This window comes from Bombus vancouverensis, chromosome 11, assembly GCF_051014615.1.
Source record: "Bombus vancouverensis nearcticus chromosome 11, iyBomVanc1_principal, whole genome shotgun sequence".
Taxonomy (NCBI): Eukaryota; Metazoa; Arthropoda; class Insecta; order Hymenoptera; family Apidae; genus Bombus; species Bombus vancouverensis.
The window spans coordinates 12,395,606-12,410,042 of NC_134921.1; the positions used below are offsets into that span (position 1 = coordinate 12,395,606).

The window sequence follows — 14,437 nt, forward strand, 5'->3', positions numbered from 1 at the left end:
TTGCGAACGCTGGTCGACGGTGAACACGGAACACGGTGACAGAACGAAATGTCCGTGCCTTAAATGGCCACCTGAGACTCCCCTGTCGTTTCTATTGCTGCTCGCCGCAGCCGTGTCGCCGTCTGCCCTTTTTCCTCCCATCCGGCTCTCTCTTGCCAGAGCGCCGTGTGTTACGCGATTCGAACAAACCGCGTGCAGCGTGCACGCGAGTCGTCCTGTCCAAGTGCGAATCGAGCGCTTTCAGATTTTTAAATTCGATATAAAGCGATGATGGAGCAGGGTCGACAGATTTGTCGAAAAGATTTTTAATGCCACGTGGATCGTTCGGATCGTTGACGAATCAATTTCATTTCTGTATTTCTTTCGAATTCGAAGAACAGTGGAACAGATCTATATCTGTCTAGGATGGGTTAAATAATTTTTATCGATAACGAGACGAGCAAATTTGTACAAAGCTGATACAGAAGCGTATCGATTCAAAACGTTACGTTGGAATAATAAGAATTACAATCGGTTGCTTGTACGCAAAATAGTAATAGGTGAAATACAGGTAGAATGTACCGCATAGGTAGAGTAAGAAGGTAACGTAAAGGCCAGGAAGAATAATAGGAATGCATTTTCACTGCCTTCCGATACGTAATCTTTGCTCCATTAGAAACCGCGCGGACGATACTCGTAAGCACAGTCGCGTTACAAACGACAAGCTTCGCGCTGTAATTCTGCCGGATCGCCGAGTTTATGCAGTCGACTTACCGCATTTGCATTGGGTGCTTCTTTCTTATGGTCTATAACGCGCGTTTCTACGGTCGCTGCTGTTTCTCCGAGAAATCTAGATGCGCCTTGCTTTGGCTCGACCCGAACCAAGGCTAATATCAAATCTATAGAAAGTAAAATTTCTGCCAGCTAAACACGCTTCGAATCATCCAGAGAGAATCGTGGCCCATTAATTTCCAGTCGGAGCAAAAAACACAGCTGTGACATAAACTCCTCGACGCTATCGGAGGGGCATCTCGGTTGCGTCAGTGCATCGAGTACATACAGCCGGTCTCTTCTCTTACCGTATGCATTCTAGTGGCGCCAGCCTGCTGCTGCACTTTAGGGGCCGCTTTTATTTATCGTCCCGCAGAAATGTTATTATTTGTGAGCCGGCCCGTACGGCCGATTCGCACGCTACGCGAACAATGGGCCCTCCTCGTCGACCAACAATGTCAAACCGTGCCACCGAGTCACGTGCACGCCCAACACTGCGCACGGGTGCAATAACCGTGACTTTTACGTTCCGGCGCCATCCGCCGGGCTATGAGAATCGTAGCTAACAGACGAAGCTGGCGTATCCAACGAGCATCGAGTCGAAGCTTCGTCTCGACGCGCTGGTAGCCTCGCAGCTATGCGACTCGATCAAGACTAATCATAGCCTGATTAGTCTCGCACCCGGAAGTCTCAGGCGGTACGAACAATAAGAATCGAGACACAGAAGCCCTACGAAGTTTTACGAGATACGGTATCTGCCTTTTTAATCTAAACGTCTCATCGGACAAACGGTTGCGTTAATTTTTACCACGCGTTAATTCAACGAGCAAATACCAAGTAATCCGTGCGAGTCAATGGCACAACAAGATACGGCGGTAGCCGGCGTTTCAAAAATTCAAACGCTTCGGAGAAAAATTGCCGTCCCGAACGAAATTTCCAACCCCCGTGTCCTGTGCGCTGCTTTTACAGCGAAGGTATTAGCGAACCGGTAGCCAAGCAAATACGTGCATTTGTCGAGGGAACTCGTACGACACGGCTGAACACAGAAGCGGCTCGATGGCGCACAGACGCTCGAAGCTGAAAGGGGGAAAGAGACCGACACGATGTACCCCCTACGGAGTAGCGTTGCCTCGATGCTTGTACACGCGAAAAATTTGCAACCGAGACAATGGCGGCCGTATTCTTTGCCTCTCTCTACACGAAACACGACCGGCACGAGTTGTATTCTGGCGCCGATCGCGAGGGGGAGGAAACTGACCATCCCAGATTGAAATATAACCGGTCGCTCAAATATGTATGGGAGCATGCTGAAATTTATGCCACCGTTTCCACGTATTTATGTGCGCCTCTGCAACCGTAGTGGGGCGGTCGATAAGTTGTTCCAACGACTTTTGAAGAAATCGAGAGACGTTTATGATAGCTTGCTGCTATACACGACAGGGTTGAGTTTCGATTTTTTAAACGACCATCGAACAAGGGTTCTTGGTGTCTGTTAAAGTTAGGGGAAGGAGGATCGTCGCGATGTCTTGCGTAACGAGTATTTAATTTTCCTCTTGATTCGTCGAATTCATTTCCAGGAAAGAACTGCAGATCTGCGGTTAGATGCTCGACGAGAACGACAAATAACGAAGCGACCAGCCATCGAATACGAATACAGGAAACGAAAATACCGTTTGTATGGTCGAAAGCAGTTTTTCTGAATTGCAAAAGTGGAAGCAGCCCCTTTCAAGCGCGATAACGTGAAACTGAAGTGGACACGTGTTGCGTTTCGGTTTATATTGCGAATGAATAGCTCGAGAGGTTGAAGACGTACAAGAGGGTAGCTTAGCCTCCACTAGCTTTGTTGCATCACGTTTTGGAGAGAGTATCGTGGGCGGTGGAGTCGAATGGATTTTAAATTCTACTTAGGACCATCGATGGAACGGAAATGCTTTTGAGTTTTATTTAAACGAAGTTCAAAGGAAACTTCGAATTAGAAATTTGTAACTTAAATTCGGGCGCCCGATAAATTTCTGTTATTTTTCAACCAATTTTTATACAACAGATCGAAACAGACCTTTCCTCACGAGTCGTAAAATTAAAAATTCACCCGACGTAAGATTCTACTCTCGATTTTCTCTCTACGTGCTTAGAAATACCATTTCGACGCGCCGATCGCCAGCGACGATCAAACAACACTTTCTACCGCCCGAATTGGAAGATCGAGCACGATCGACCGTATAAAAGATAAATCTCTATCGAGTTGGATCTAAAATGATTTCCTCGAGCTGGGAATACCACTGCAACATTGAGATTTCACGAAAAGACCTCCTCGAAGTTATTTTCGTGGCGAGTGAACGAGGGGGGTACGCGTTTGTCCGTGGAACAAGAGGATCGATGATCGCGTTCCGCGTCGTATAGATCGGTATCGGGCGGATATCGATCGATCTTGACTAGATCCTCTGTAGATCGGGGGATAACGCGCGGAACCAGATACAACAGAGGTAGATACCAGGAGCGGCGGTTTAACGCGAAGATCGATGGCCGATTGCATACTGAATGGCGTTCGGGAGCCTTCTAAATCACCGGTCTCGAGATTTAGTGCGCACGAGGATCCTTCTAGCGATCACTACGACCACCGAACAAACGCCGAACAGCTCGAGAGGAAAACGTTATTGAAAATGGACGAGCTTCTGCTTTAAATAGAAACAAAATTTGCCTAATATTTCGGTGACTCTACCACAGTTCCTTTCTTTCGAGGATAATTTAGCCGTAAAACAAATTGAGTAGATTTTTCGTTTTCTGATCCAAAGTTTCCGATTCGACGATCCCTTGTTTGAGAATGAACCGTGAGAAGTTCGATGTAAAATTCGCGCACAAAAGCTGAGATTGATCTTTCGATCGGCAAATATCCAGATCCTCGAATATCGCGATCTCTCGAGCGGAGAAAGGTCGACGTTGCCATCCTCTAAAATTCACCTGGAATATCCTACGAAACACTCCGAAGCTGCCTAAAACTTGGCTGCAGGAGAGAAGGCGAGGAATCCGCGTCATGATTTCGAAGTTAAACGCGCCATTAGAATTCGTCAGCGGCGACCAGCTGCTGGATTCGCGGCGCGACTCCGAAACCGGCGAATAAAGACGGAGCGAGGCAGAGACGAGGGGTCGGAGGATCGAGGAAGAGGATCGAATTTGCCTAAAATCATTGCGGCAGCGTCGTTTCACGACTGGCGGACTGTGGGTAAGAGGCACGATTGACCGTTCGTACCGCGGGGGTGGGGTATTAACATTGAATGCCGAGGCGAAGTTAGAGCCGGGCACGGACCGCGGCATGCATTAAACATCTGCTATATAGCCGAACAATTCTGAATTATACATCCACGGTGAGATAGCCGGCTGAGTGGCCAGGGAATTGTGCCACTATTTCTTTGCCGGCAATCGAAGCTGTCCCGCTGCGCCGATAACGCCGCTCCCAGCGTCGATTCCAACCCCGTCGCCGGAAATCCTGCCTTTCTTCTCTCCCATCTTCGCAGATTAGATCGACAGAGTCTAGGTCACGCGGCCCCGGGACAAGAAAGCGCGTTAGGAGAAACGTATCGGGCTTGGATCGAGATTATACGACGCGAGAAGGGGTTGGTTTCTCGGTTGACGTTAGTGAAAGGCAGTGAATCACTATTTTCGATATACAGAGTTTTTCGATGATCTTTAAATTCGAAGCTACGACGATATTTTTAGTTCGAGACGTTTGGTTAGTCGACTGCGATCAAGGGGATGTCGTGGTAACAAAAAAATTGTCAGATCGATGAAAGTAATATATCTATAGAGGAAAAGATAGATATATCTATACAAAGAAAAATGTGTAAGTTTAAAACGAAGAAGTCTGTAATCCATCATTCCGACGGATGTGGTAATCCTACACTGAAAACCAAACCAAAGCACGTTTTCCCCGAAAGCAGAGTTTCCAAGCGGCAGGATTAACTCATCCCCGAAAGCGATTCGAGTTGCTCCGTTGCCCGCAGCCTTCTTATTCTTCATACGTTTCACGTCCGCACCAGCATGGACTCATCCCTTTTCGTGGCCGAGGATCCCCGAGAGATAAACCGCTGACATACCAATTTCGAATTCGTACCTATTGGCCCCGCGATACTTATCGCGACACCGGCCACGAACAAGGTATCACCGTGGACGCAGGTGCTACGAACGAACGTGTCGAGCGCACGAGTCGATGCGCCGATCTGCCGGCGAAATCCAGTGAGAAGAAACGAAAAGAAAAGATAAAAAAAAGAAGTAAGGGGAGACAAAAGGCACAGGTCGACGCCTACGTGGTGTCCTGGGCAGATCGGCTCCGGGGATCTGGCGACCAGCGCCAGAAAATCGAGCTTTCGACAAGACAATCGTATATAGGAAGGAAGAGAAAGAAAGAGGAAAAAAAGATAGACGGAGGCCGGCTTTCTATACCCTCGCCATGCACCACGAATACGAATGGCCACGATCGGAGGTGCGTAAGGCAGGAATTCACATTCCTGGCCATATTCGGTTCCTCCTCGCCGACCCCTCGTGTCGCCTCTTAACTCTTTCGGGACGTGGCAACCGTCAGGACACGTGGGGTTACCGTATTTATATCCAACGGGCCTCTGTGTTTACGCCAGCGACTTAAACAGTTAGAGATCGTAGAGAGAAAGAGCGTGCCAAGGGAAAGACTCGTATTTGGGCTCGCTCGTTGACTTCAATAGTTTCAAAGACTGAATTTTAATCCCCCTTCAATCGTGTTCCACCCTTTCGCTTTGGTATCTGGCTTGGCTCTGACTCGGTGCACGGTGATTTGTGAAACCGTTGTGTGATATTCTCGGGGGAATGTTTTTCGAGTTGCATACGCTTGCTTCTGGCGGAGCAGCAGCAGCAGCAGCAGCAGCAGCAGACGACGAGTGGGATCTCGAGGCTCGCGAGAAGAGTCTGTGACGCGATGACAGGGGGTTGTGGTTCTCGTCGACGGTTTTGCTATCCGAGAAACTCAAATATATTTGAACGAATATGAAAATACGTTGCAATTGAACTTTCATCGATGCATCCACGACACGTGTATGGAATCTACGTTACGTGTAAATCGTTGGTGACGTTTCAAAGATATATTTTCTACGAGTGAAATATTATGTGTCTAATATTTTTTCTTTCGTGAACTTACCTTGGACATGGCAGCGCCCAATCCAGCTTGACACGAACCCTGCCTGTGGTATCCCCAGTACCCTGGAACGGAAACACGCAATTATATAGCGTCGTTCTTCGCTGTTCTAAACAGAGACGTCATATCTCGGTCGTTTCGTTTGAACGGACTTCTGCCCACGTACCGGCAGCCCTCGATAATTGAGAACGTTCCCCGAATCGATCCTTCGTAACGATAATTCCACGCATAATTACGGCCGACAAATGAAAGATTACTTCGAGATCGTTTAACCTGTTGCTTCGATGTCTCGCTCTTTCCCGCTCAAAGCTTCTCGATAAGTTATTTTTTCATTCTTATAACACAACGTACAGCGTAGAAAAATGTACAGAGGTCAGAAAATAGGTCTATCGAGAAAATTAAGTTTTAATATCTTAGCGAAGAAAAGGAAAAACGTTCGATAAATTTAACCGTATTGTTCACAAAACCAAGTTTATACCGTATGTAGTTGCTAGAACAAGGTATGGTTAATAAAATATTCATCATTTTTATCCCTGTTTCGTAATCGATACACGAAATCTTTAATGGCGTCTCACGGCGACACTCTTTGATTCGACACAGTCTTTCAGTCATAGTTCTCACGAAGACAAGACGTATCGCAAAATGGACATTCCTCGATATTTCTACTTCTCTTAAAACCAAAAAGAAAAAATTGCACTTTCCTTTATCAACAGACAGAAGAAGAAGAAACGGAGAACTCGAATTATCTAAAAACATCGACGAATTCTCGAAAGGTTTGATATCTCAACAACAATGCAAGCCGCAGGAAAGTCCCTCGACTGTATTCTACGACGAAAAAAGAGACAGGAATTCCTCGAGGGGAACTCGTGTCAGGAAAGGTGAAAGACTTGGCGCGCGCATTTGCTAAACGTCTTGTACCGTGTCACGGAGGTCGTTCGTCCACCTATCGACTAGGAAGTCGACTTAGAAATCGTCTTAAAGGACTATCGCCACGCACTCCCGCACACGTCCATAGAATACGTTGCACGCATCATTAATCCTGGATCGATCTTAGACGCGTGACGTGTTCGCGGGTCGTTTTCTTCGGTCGCGGATCGCCTTGATCGATTCGGACTAGTATCTCGTTCCCGACAATGTCCAACGTCGCTTCCAGGAAATCCTCCCGACCTTCGCAACGCCAACCAGATTGAATACGATTAAAATTAGATTGCCGATTCAGACTCGGTCCAGATGAATCGCGCTTCGTTTCCAACCGATGAATCATCGCCTCTCGGATGTCAATGGAAATTCAATTAGTCGGATTGTCGTACATTTTCTACGAATTCTATGCTGTGCACTTTTGCATCGAATTCTACCTACGTCATAATTTTATTCCATCGATCTTAACGCGTTTCTTACCGACAGCATATCAATGGCGTTTATCGACCGGTAGCCTGTAAATTGACGTTTTATTGACTTCGGCTATCGACTATTAATCGGTTTTTTCCTGAATCTGTTTAAGGCGGTGGTAGAAAACTTGTTGAACAAATTCGCGCTTGTACAGCTGGCAATAACAGCGTACTATCTGTTTTTCAAAGTTGTTAAAAAGTTGTTAACTGTTCGAAGCCTGCCTCGAAAATGGAACCTGACGATGTAAGTGACATTGGTGTTCGAAGATGATTACCTAAAATTATCTCTGCAATATATCGACTCGGAAAGCAATAATCACACAGACGTCGATATAATTGACAGCCTGTAAGCGATGCGTTAAGATTAAGAACTTTTATATCCTACACGTCGATCGATCGTATTCGCTTGTCGCGTGACATTTTTCCGAGCAAAGAATACCCCATCGCTAAACATCACGAAGCTTCTCCAAAGGTCTGTCCGTACGAATTACAAGCAAATTAATCCACAGTGACCACGTTCGAACATGTTCCAAAGCCAGAAAACAGCGACGGTAACCAGAGCACGTCACCGTGCTCCATTGTTTCCGCTAAATACATAATTCATTCGGCGCGAGTCACTTCTTCACGGTTATCAATTTCTACAATTCTCGATCGTGTCTCCGCTCGTGTACCACGATCGTTCCCCGCGGCCGGTAGTTCGCGATTTCCTATAATTTCCCGTTTTTCACCTCGATCACGAACCAGTTCGAGTGTGTACACACGTCCGCGTACGTGTACGAGTTTGATAGACCGTTTTATCCGCTTCTGATACGCTATTTCACGTGCTCCTCTCGGGCAATTACGTGTCATCGAGAAAAAGGAGCGGTTATTACAGCCGTGTTCTTCTGGTAATTCGCTCTTTCCGCTCCGAGATCTCGCCTGCAGCGAATGCCCTTTTGCAATCGCACAAATATCCACGTTTCTTCGCCGCCTCTGGCTCGCAATGATATTTCAGTGGAAGACCATGTCGCTTCGCGGCGAAAGAAGCGGAAAAGTGGCCGATAAAATTGCATTACCCGCGAGCAACGCGTACCGTGCGTGAAAAGTCCTTTTCTTCTTACATCTTTTCTTTCCTTCTTCTTTTTCTACCTTTTATTTAAGCGAACGAGTTTTCACAGCGTTTAATTTCCCAAACGAGGACAATCGATGGTTTGATGCGTTCTCATCCAGTGTCTAAAATCTCTTGAACGACATAATTTACCGACCAAATTATACAAGTTTTTGAATGATCGCGTAGCCCACTGCGATTTATGTAGTCGAGCATAGCATGGTTATGTTATAACGTTATAACATAACCTGGTGGATGATCTATTTGATAATTCACACCATACGCAAAGCGTCAAATTTATTATCCAATTAGGAGGAACGAAGCCCAGGCTCGGTTACATAGAACGTTCTATTTTCAGATACGTCAAACGCGATTACGGCGAGGGACGTTTAAAGGGAATTACGTAGCTGTAGAAACGCGACGAAACGCAGGAAGTAAAAGACGTCACCACGAGCGAGAGAGGAGGTTTTGGTTTCGTTTCACGTGCAAGCCAGTCTATCGCGTAGTCCGACTCCGTATGGAAGTTCTTTTAACGTCCATCGTTGTACACCGTACATCGGTGCGCACGATGAGAATGCAGAAATGCAGCTCGGAGGTGCACTTACGATGTGTATTATCTTTGCGTCGGTCTTTTTGGAAACTTCCGGTTGAAACGTTCGCCCGTATGTTTACGCGAAGTTACGCGAAATACGCGACGTTTCTCGCACGGCCGTGACTCGCCATGATTTCCACGTGGATCGTACGCTACGTCTTCTCGCTTTCCGATCTTTCCAAACGATATGATCGATCGTTAGACATTTTCCGTTCAACGCGTCTTTCGATGAGTTGAAGTATCGTGTTCTCAAAAATAAAGGAATACATTTTCATGCTGTTTCGCATTCCAGCTGTGCGCGGTGTTCTCAAGGACAGTCAATACCTTTATCTTCCGTTTATCATACGTATGAAATCATCGGTAAAAGCGTTCATTTTCTAAAGAATTGCAAATATCTGTGACAAAAACTGTTTGCGTCGTTTCTGCAGCTTCGTGTTGCGTGACAGAAACAAGTTAATAGTTCACTACGTATCCTATCGAAGACGTAACGAATAATTCAACCGACTAGAGAAATATTAAATTTCGACGCATATTCTATAACACTAGTCCCAAAAAGGTTAGTCACGATAAGACAACAAAGTCGTTCTAAAATTTATTTATTCATATTTTCTAAATAATTCCACGAACAGAGAGCCTTTATCTCTACAAGTAGCACGATAAGAAAACCGATTATTCGCTGTTTCAACAAACACAAAGTGTAGCGCCTTGCCCATCAATCAAAGCTATCCCGCTTCGTGTTACAATCTCGTGAAGAAACGAGAAGAATAAAATTTCAAACATATACGTCGATTCATAGAGGAAACGAACCGCGCATTCACGATCCGTTTGGAACACCCTCGCGTAAGATTGATCGCGCGAATGTGACTGCCGCCGGAAAGATTAATCTCGACCTGACACTTGGCATTAGCGTCAATAAGCTGGCCACACTCGTCAAAGCCTGCGCCAACGTAATCGTGACGAGTCGCTGCCATTAACCGACAATCGGCCATTATCAGCTGAAAAGAAGCAACAAAACTCAGCATTTTGCTATTGCATCGAACATCCTTCGTTTCAACTAGTCAAGGTTACGTCCGCGTTTCTAACGTTGCTACCATTAAGCGCAATTTACGAATCGATGGACGAAGGGAAACGTCGACACGCGTAACGATACCGTGTCGTTTACAAATTTTTCTGTCTCACGCGGATTTTCTAATTTTCATGGCAGATTCCAGAGCCACGAGGTTGTTGCTCTCGCAGGAAGGAATTTTATCGCGTAGGTTTTGCAGTAATTCTAACGGTGGTGAATATTAATTAACGAATTACACGTGGCGCGATTAGAAATGTTCAGGACACGATGATTTACTCTCTCGACTTCTCAATAGGTTTTTTCACCTATTCCATTTGAATTTAGTTCACTGTATGAATAAATAACGCATTCCATGAATTAAATATTGACTCTTGGCAGTTGCTAAGAGATTGATCGCGAGTCAATGAACTTTTGCTTTACTCGCTGGCTCCTGACTTCTTTTACCATGTACAGCCTTTTATGAAATTACATATCCGTGTCTCCTTGCTCGTTTAGCTTGCGTTATCCGACTATCAAACCATTACGTTCAACTAACTTAACCGCTCTTAATAATTCCTAATAAACTCTTAATAAGAATCGTTCGATCATACATCTTTACAACCTGACACGTCATTTCCACTCGCGATCCAAAAAGAAATTATTTCCAGAAAGAAACGACAAGTCCTGTATCGTATACGCAATACCAGATACCATCGAAATTAATAATTGAAAAATTCAATGACACGAAGCGTGAAATTTTACAGCCGAACCGACTCGATTTCCCTCGACTTCTCGCACATCGTTCTAATACACCTGTGCGTACTTCCAAGCTGTTCGTTCGCTCGCATCGTCCCAATGCTTGAAACGAAAGTTGCATTCGATGAACGAAGAGTCGTGGTTGTTTTAATCGAGCTCACGGCCCGACAGAGACTGTCAGTGTAAGAAAACGACGGCTGTATGGGAGAATATCCGGTGGGATCCAGGAGCGCGCAGTGTTGGTCTACACGAGCGTGACTACGTACATACGTTATGAGGACGACGAGAAGGGGCCCTGACGGCCGATCGGTCACTTTAGACGAGCTGCCAGTCACGCAATTACATCAATCGGTCGTCGACGACCGATCCAGCCGTGTCGGCCAGAGAAAAAACAACGTGGTCGATCGGCGCCGCCGTTTCTTCGTGCGCATGCAAAGAAGCTCTAAAGAGAGAGACAGCTGCCCTTTAACATCGCGTCCCAATGGGCCTTCGATCTCGATGTATAGCCGGTAATGGCGTGTTTAAAATCGATACGTGAGAAATCAATGGTTTGAAGAATGATTCCAACTAGGAGGTGTCACCGAATCATTCATTAGAAACGTGTTGCGATATAATTGAAACGAAATCCTGTACTGTTGAAAAATTCCAAATTTACCTTCTGTCCTGTATCGTATAATACGCAAAGTTCTAGTAGTCTGGTCCGACGAAAAGTGACTTTTCAGTGCAGATTTCGGTATAGGTAGAATGGAAAGTTATTTTTACGTTTGACAGAGTTTCTTTTTTTTTTTTGGCGAAAAAGTTGCCTCAATGTGCGAAGTAACGAAAGACAGGTTCGATTGGAGGATATCGTCGCCAGTCGCTCTATTTATACTCTTTCGTGTCTCGATGCTTTGCGAGGGTGCTATTCTCGTCGGTAACAGAGTGCTTTGCACTCGAACTTGGGCCCACGACGAGCGCTATAGAAATACGAAGAAAGTTACTGCAAGTAAGCAAACGAAGCGTAAGTCCAACGACACGGAGGACCCGCACGGTCCTTCGAAAACAACGACATCCTTGTCACGTGGAAATATACATTGAAAGTAGCAAATGAAATTACCTAGATATAAATAAATAACGCAGTGATAAGACGCGCGAGTCAAACGAAACACATATTCGAGTAAATTAAAGATCGTCCGATGAAAATAATAATTTTCGCTGCAAGTATTAATTCGTAATTTTAAAGAATGAAGTTAAAACGGTACGGTGAAAGTGTTCGTACATTCGTACACGTGACGCTTAATCGAGTTGCACAGAATGAATGGAGCTACTGTGATTCTGATTCCGCGTAAATGTGTGAGTGTGTCGACGGGCGATTAAGTATCCCCTATCAAGCGTATATTTTTTAATAAGAAGAAAACGAAACTCGATGGTCGTGGTAAATAATCTGAACAATTGAAAACATTAAATACCATGTTGAAATTATTAAATTACATTGGAAATAAGAGGGAGTCAGTTTGTGGAATCGGTTTAACATCAGAAGCAATTATCGTACAACGGTAAGATAGATTACAATCGCTTGGAAAGTACGCTTTTCTATTATCAGATTGCTCCTTTTTTTCTACCTTTCTTTTTTTAAATCGGTTCAGTTCTTAGATAGCTTCGAACGCCATAACGAGAATCGATGACGAGTGAAATTATATCTCCATCGGTACGAAGAAAATAAGAGGAAAAGTGACGTAAATCAAAGCAAGCGCATTCCACCTTTTGGTCAAACTATCGAGTATTCCATTGTTCCCTCGAGCTGTTCGAAACCTCGTCATGAAAACGTACCACGGCCGCAAACAACGTCATTTTGCCCTGACAGATCAATCGTGGCAAAACTGTCCAAAAAGAATAGCCGAAGAAAAAAGTAAGAACGAAATTGCATTTCCATCCTGGAGAAGCAAGCAAGAAGACAATCGGCGTGAAACAAACGAAACACCGCAGAGGTTTATCTCTGAACAGCAATTCCAAGCGCCTGTTGGACGCGAGCGCGAGCCGCAATAAAATCGCAATAAGAGTCGGATCGTTCTTATTGCAACGCGAAGAATTCAAGATCTTGTCACCAGCATTCTTGTTGTTAATAGTTCGTCAAGCCAGGACAAAGTGGCCGTGATTTTTATTGGTAGCCGCGAATAAAGTAGCGACGACGGCCATTCGTTTTGACAAATCCTCGGGCAAGAAACGAATATCCACGGCGAAGCCGGTAGAGAGATCGGCAACACGATCGTAATTCAAGCAGGATCAAGTGTTAATTGGCCTTGTTAGAACGATGCTGAGCTAGCGGCCCGAGGCAACGGCGCCTTCTAATTACAATTTTCCGTTTTTCCATCTTTTCTTTTTCTTCTCGGTGTTTTTCCTATACGAGCTTCCTTCTCGAACCACGCTTCAGCGAGTGGGCGGCTTTCATCGTTAGAACGCGGCTTGCTAATGGCAATTCATCGCCACTTTCACTGAATGCTACTGCCGCTGCTCGCGTTTCTCGAATGTGCCGTTTTATTGTCTAAGTGGCGACGATATCGCGCCACCGAACAACGAGGGAATGTTCTCTCGTCTCGCGAGCTTAACAAACGTGCGTACTGTTTTATTAACCGTGATGGTTAGTTCTCTCGATGTGATTGCTTCCTTCGACTATTTTGATAATTGTCTTGCTACCGTTGCATACGAGAAACTTCTTCTTGCAGCAAGCGAGCTCTGGTTTTAAACGATATTCCTACGAGAATTAAATGTCTCTAAGTTAATTTCATCAATTTTCGTAATCGAAGCGAGCCTTTCCTCTCATCAAAGATATTCTTAATTTTGAGAAAAATACAGAAGAATGTAAATGACTCGAGGACATCCAATTACCTATGACACCGACATCGACATCGTGCGATCTAATGAAACTAACCATCGAGTACGTAGTCCAAATCGAGGAAAAATATTCGAGCGAAAAAAAAAAAGAGTTTCTATTTCCTAGTCGACGTAAGAAGCAACGATTCCGACTCGATACCAAACTTAGATAAAATCGCTGCACGTTTAAGGGGAAGCGTTGGAAACTACACGCCGTAATAACAGGCCGATTTCTATGGAAACATTCACTGTGGCGTTTCATCGTGAAGGATGGATCGGAGTCGTTCTGCTCTGTAATCACTGGCTGAACGCATCGAAGGTAATAGATAGAGTGTGAATCATAAACCTTGTCTACGCTTCTCTTCGAACACCTCCATCCTGGCTCTAAAAGCTCTTTTTAGTAGCGCTTAACCGTACACCCTTTTCTTCTCCTTGTGGCACGTTTAGCACATCGCGAGGCCATTAGTCGACCGGTCGATTTTTCAGCGAGCCACGTTGATGAACCAACGGGAAACCGCCCGATCGTTCCTATTTGCACTACCATAGAAGGGAAAACATCGTGTGATCTTTATTTGAAAAGCATATTGTCCCCGTTTAATCTGGTTGAAAATGAGGTGGAAGTAGCGTACTTGTGAAACATATCGCGTGATACGATAGACGTGTGTTTGCGATTAAACAGATAGAAGTAAACGAGGGTGAAAGGTATACGATCGCATCGAAGAAACTTTATGTAAACGATACATCGGCTTCAACGGAATTGGAAAAACAGCGTTCCATCGCTTGAATGATTCTTCGTCCTTTAATTCATTTG

General features: G+C 45.1%; 1 protein-coding gene across 3 annotated transcripts in view; it reads right to left on the bottom strand.

The window, feature by feature from the left end:
- The window catches only part of if (integrin subunit alpha inflated), a 76,549-nt gene that overhangs the window by 15,649 nt on the left and 46,463 nt on the right, over positions 1–14,437 (bottom strand). For all 3 annotated transcript variants that reach the window (XM_033330099.2, XM_033330097.2, XM_076622854.1), the window contains exon 5: positions 5,912–5,973. In XM_033330099.2, coding sequence (XP_033185990.1) covers positions 5,912–5,973 — 62 coding nt within the window. The remainder of the gene's footprint in view (positions 1–5,911; positions 5,974–14,437) is intronic.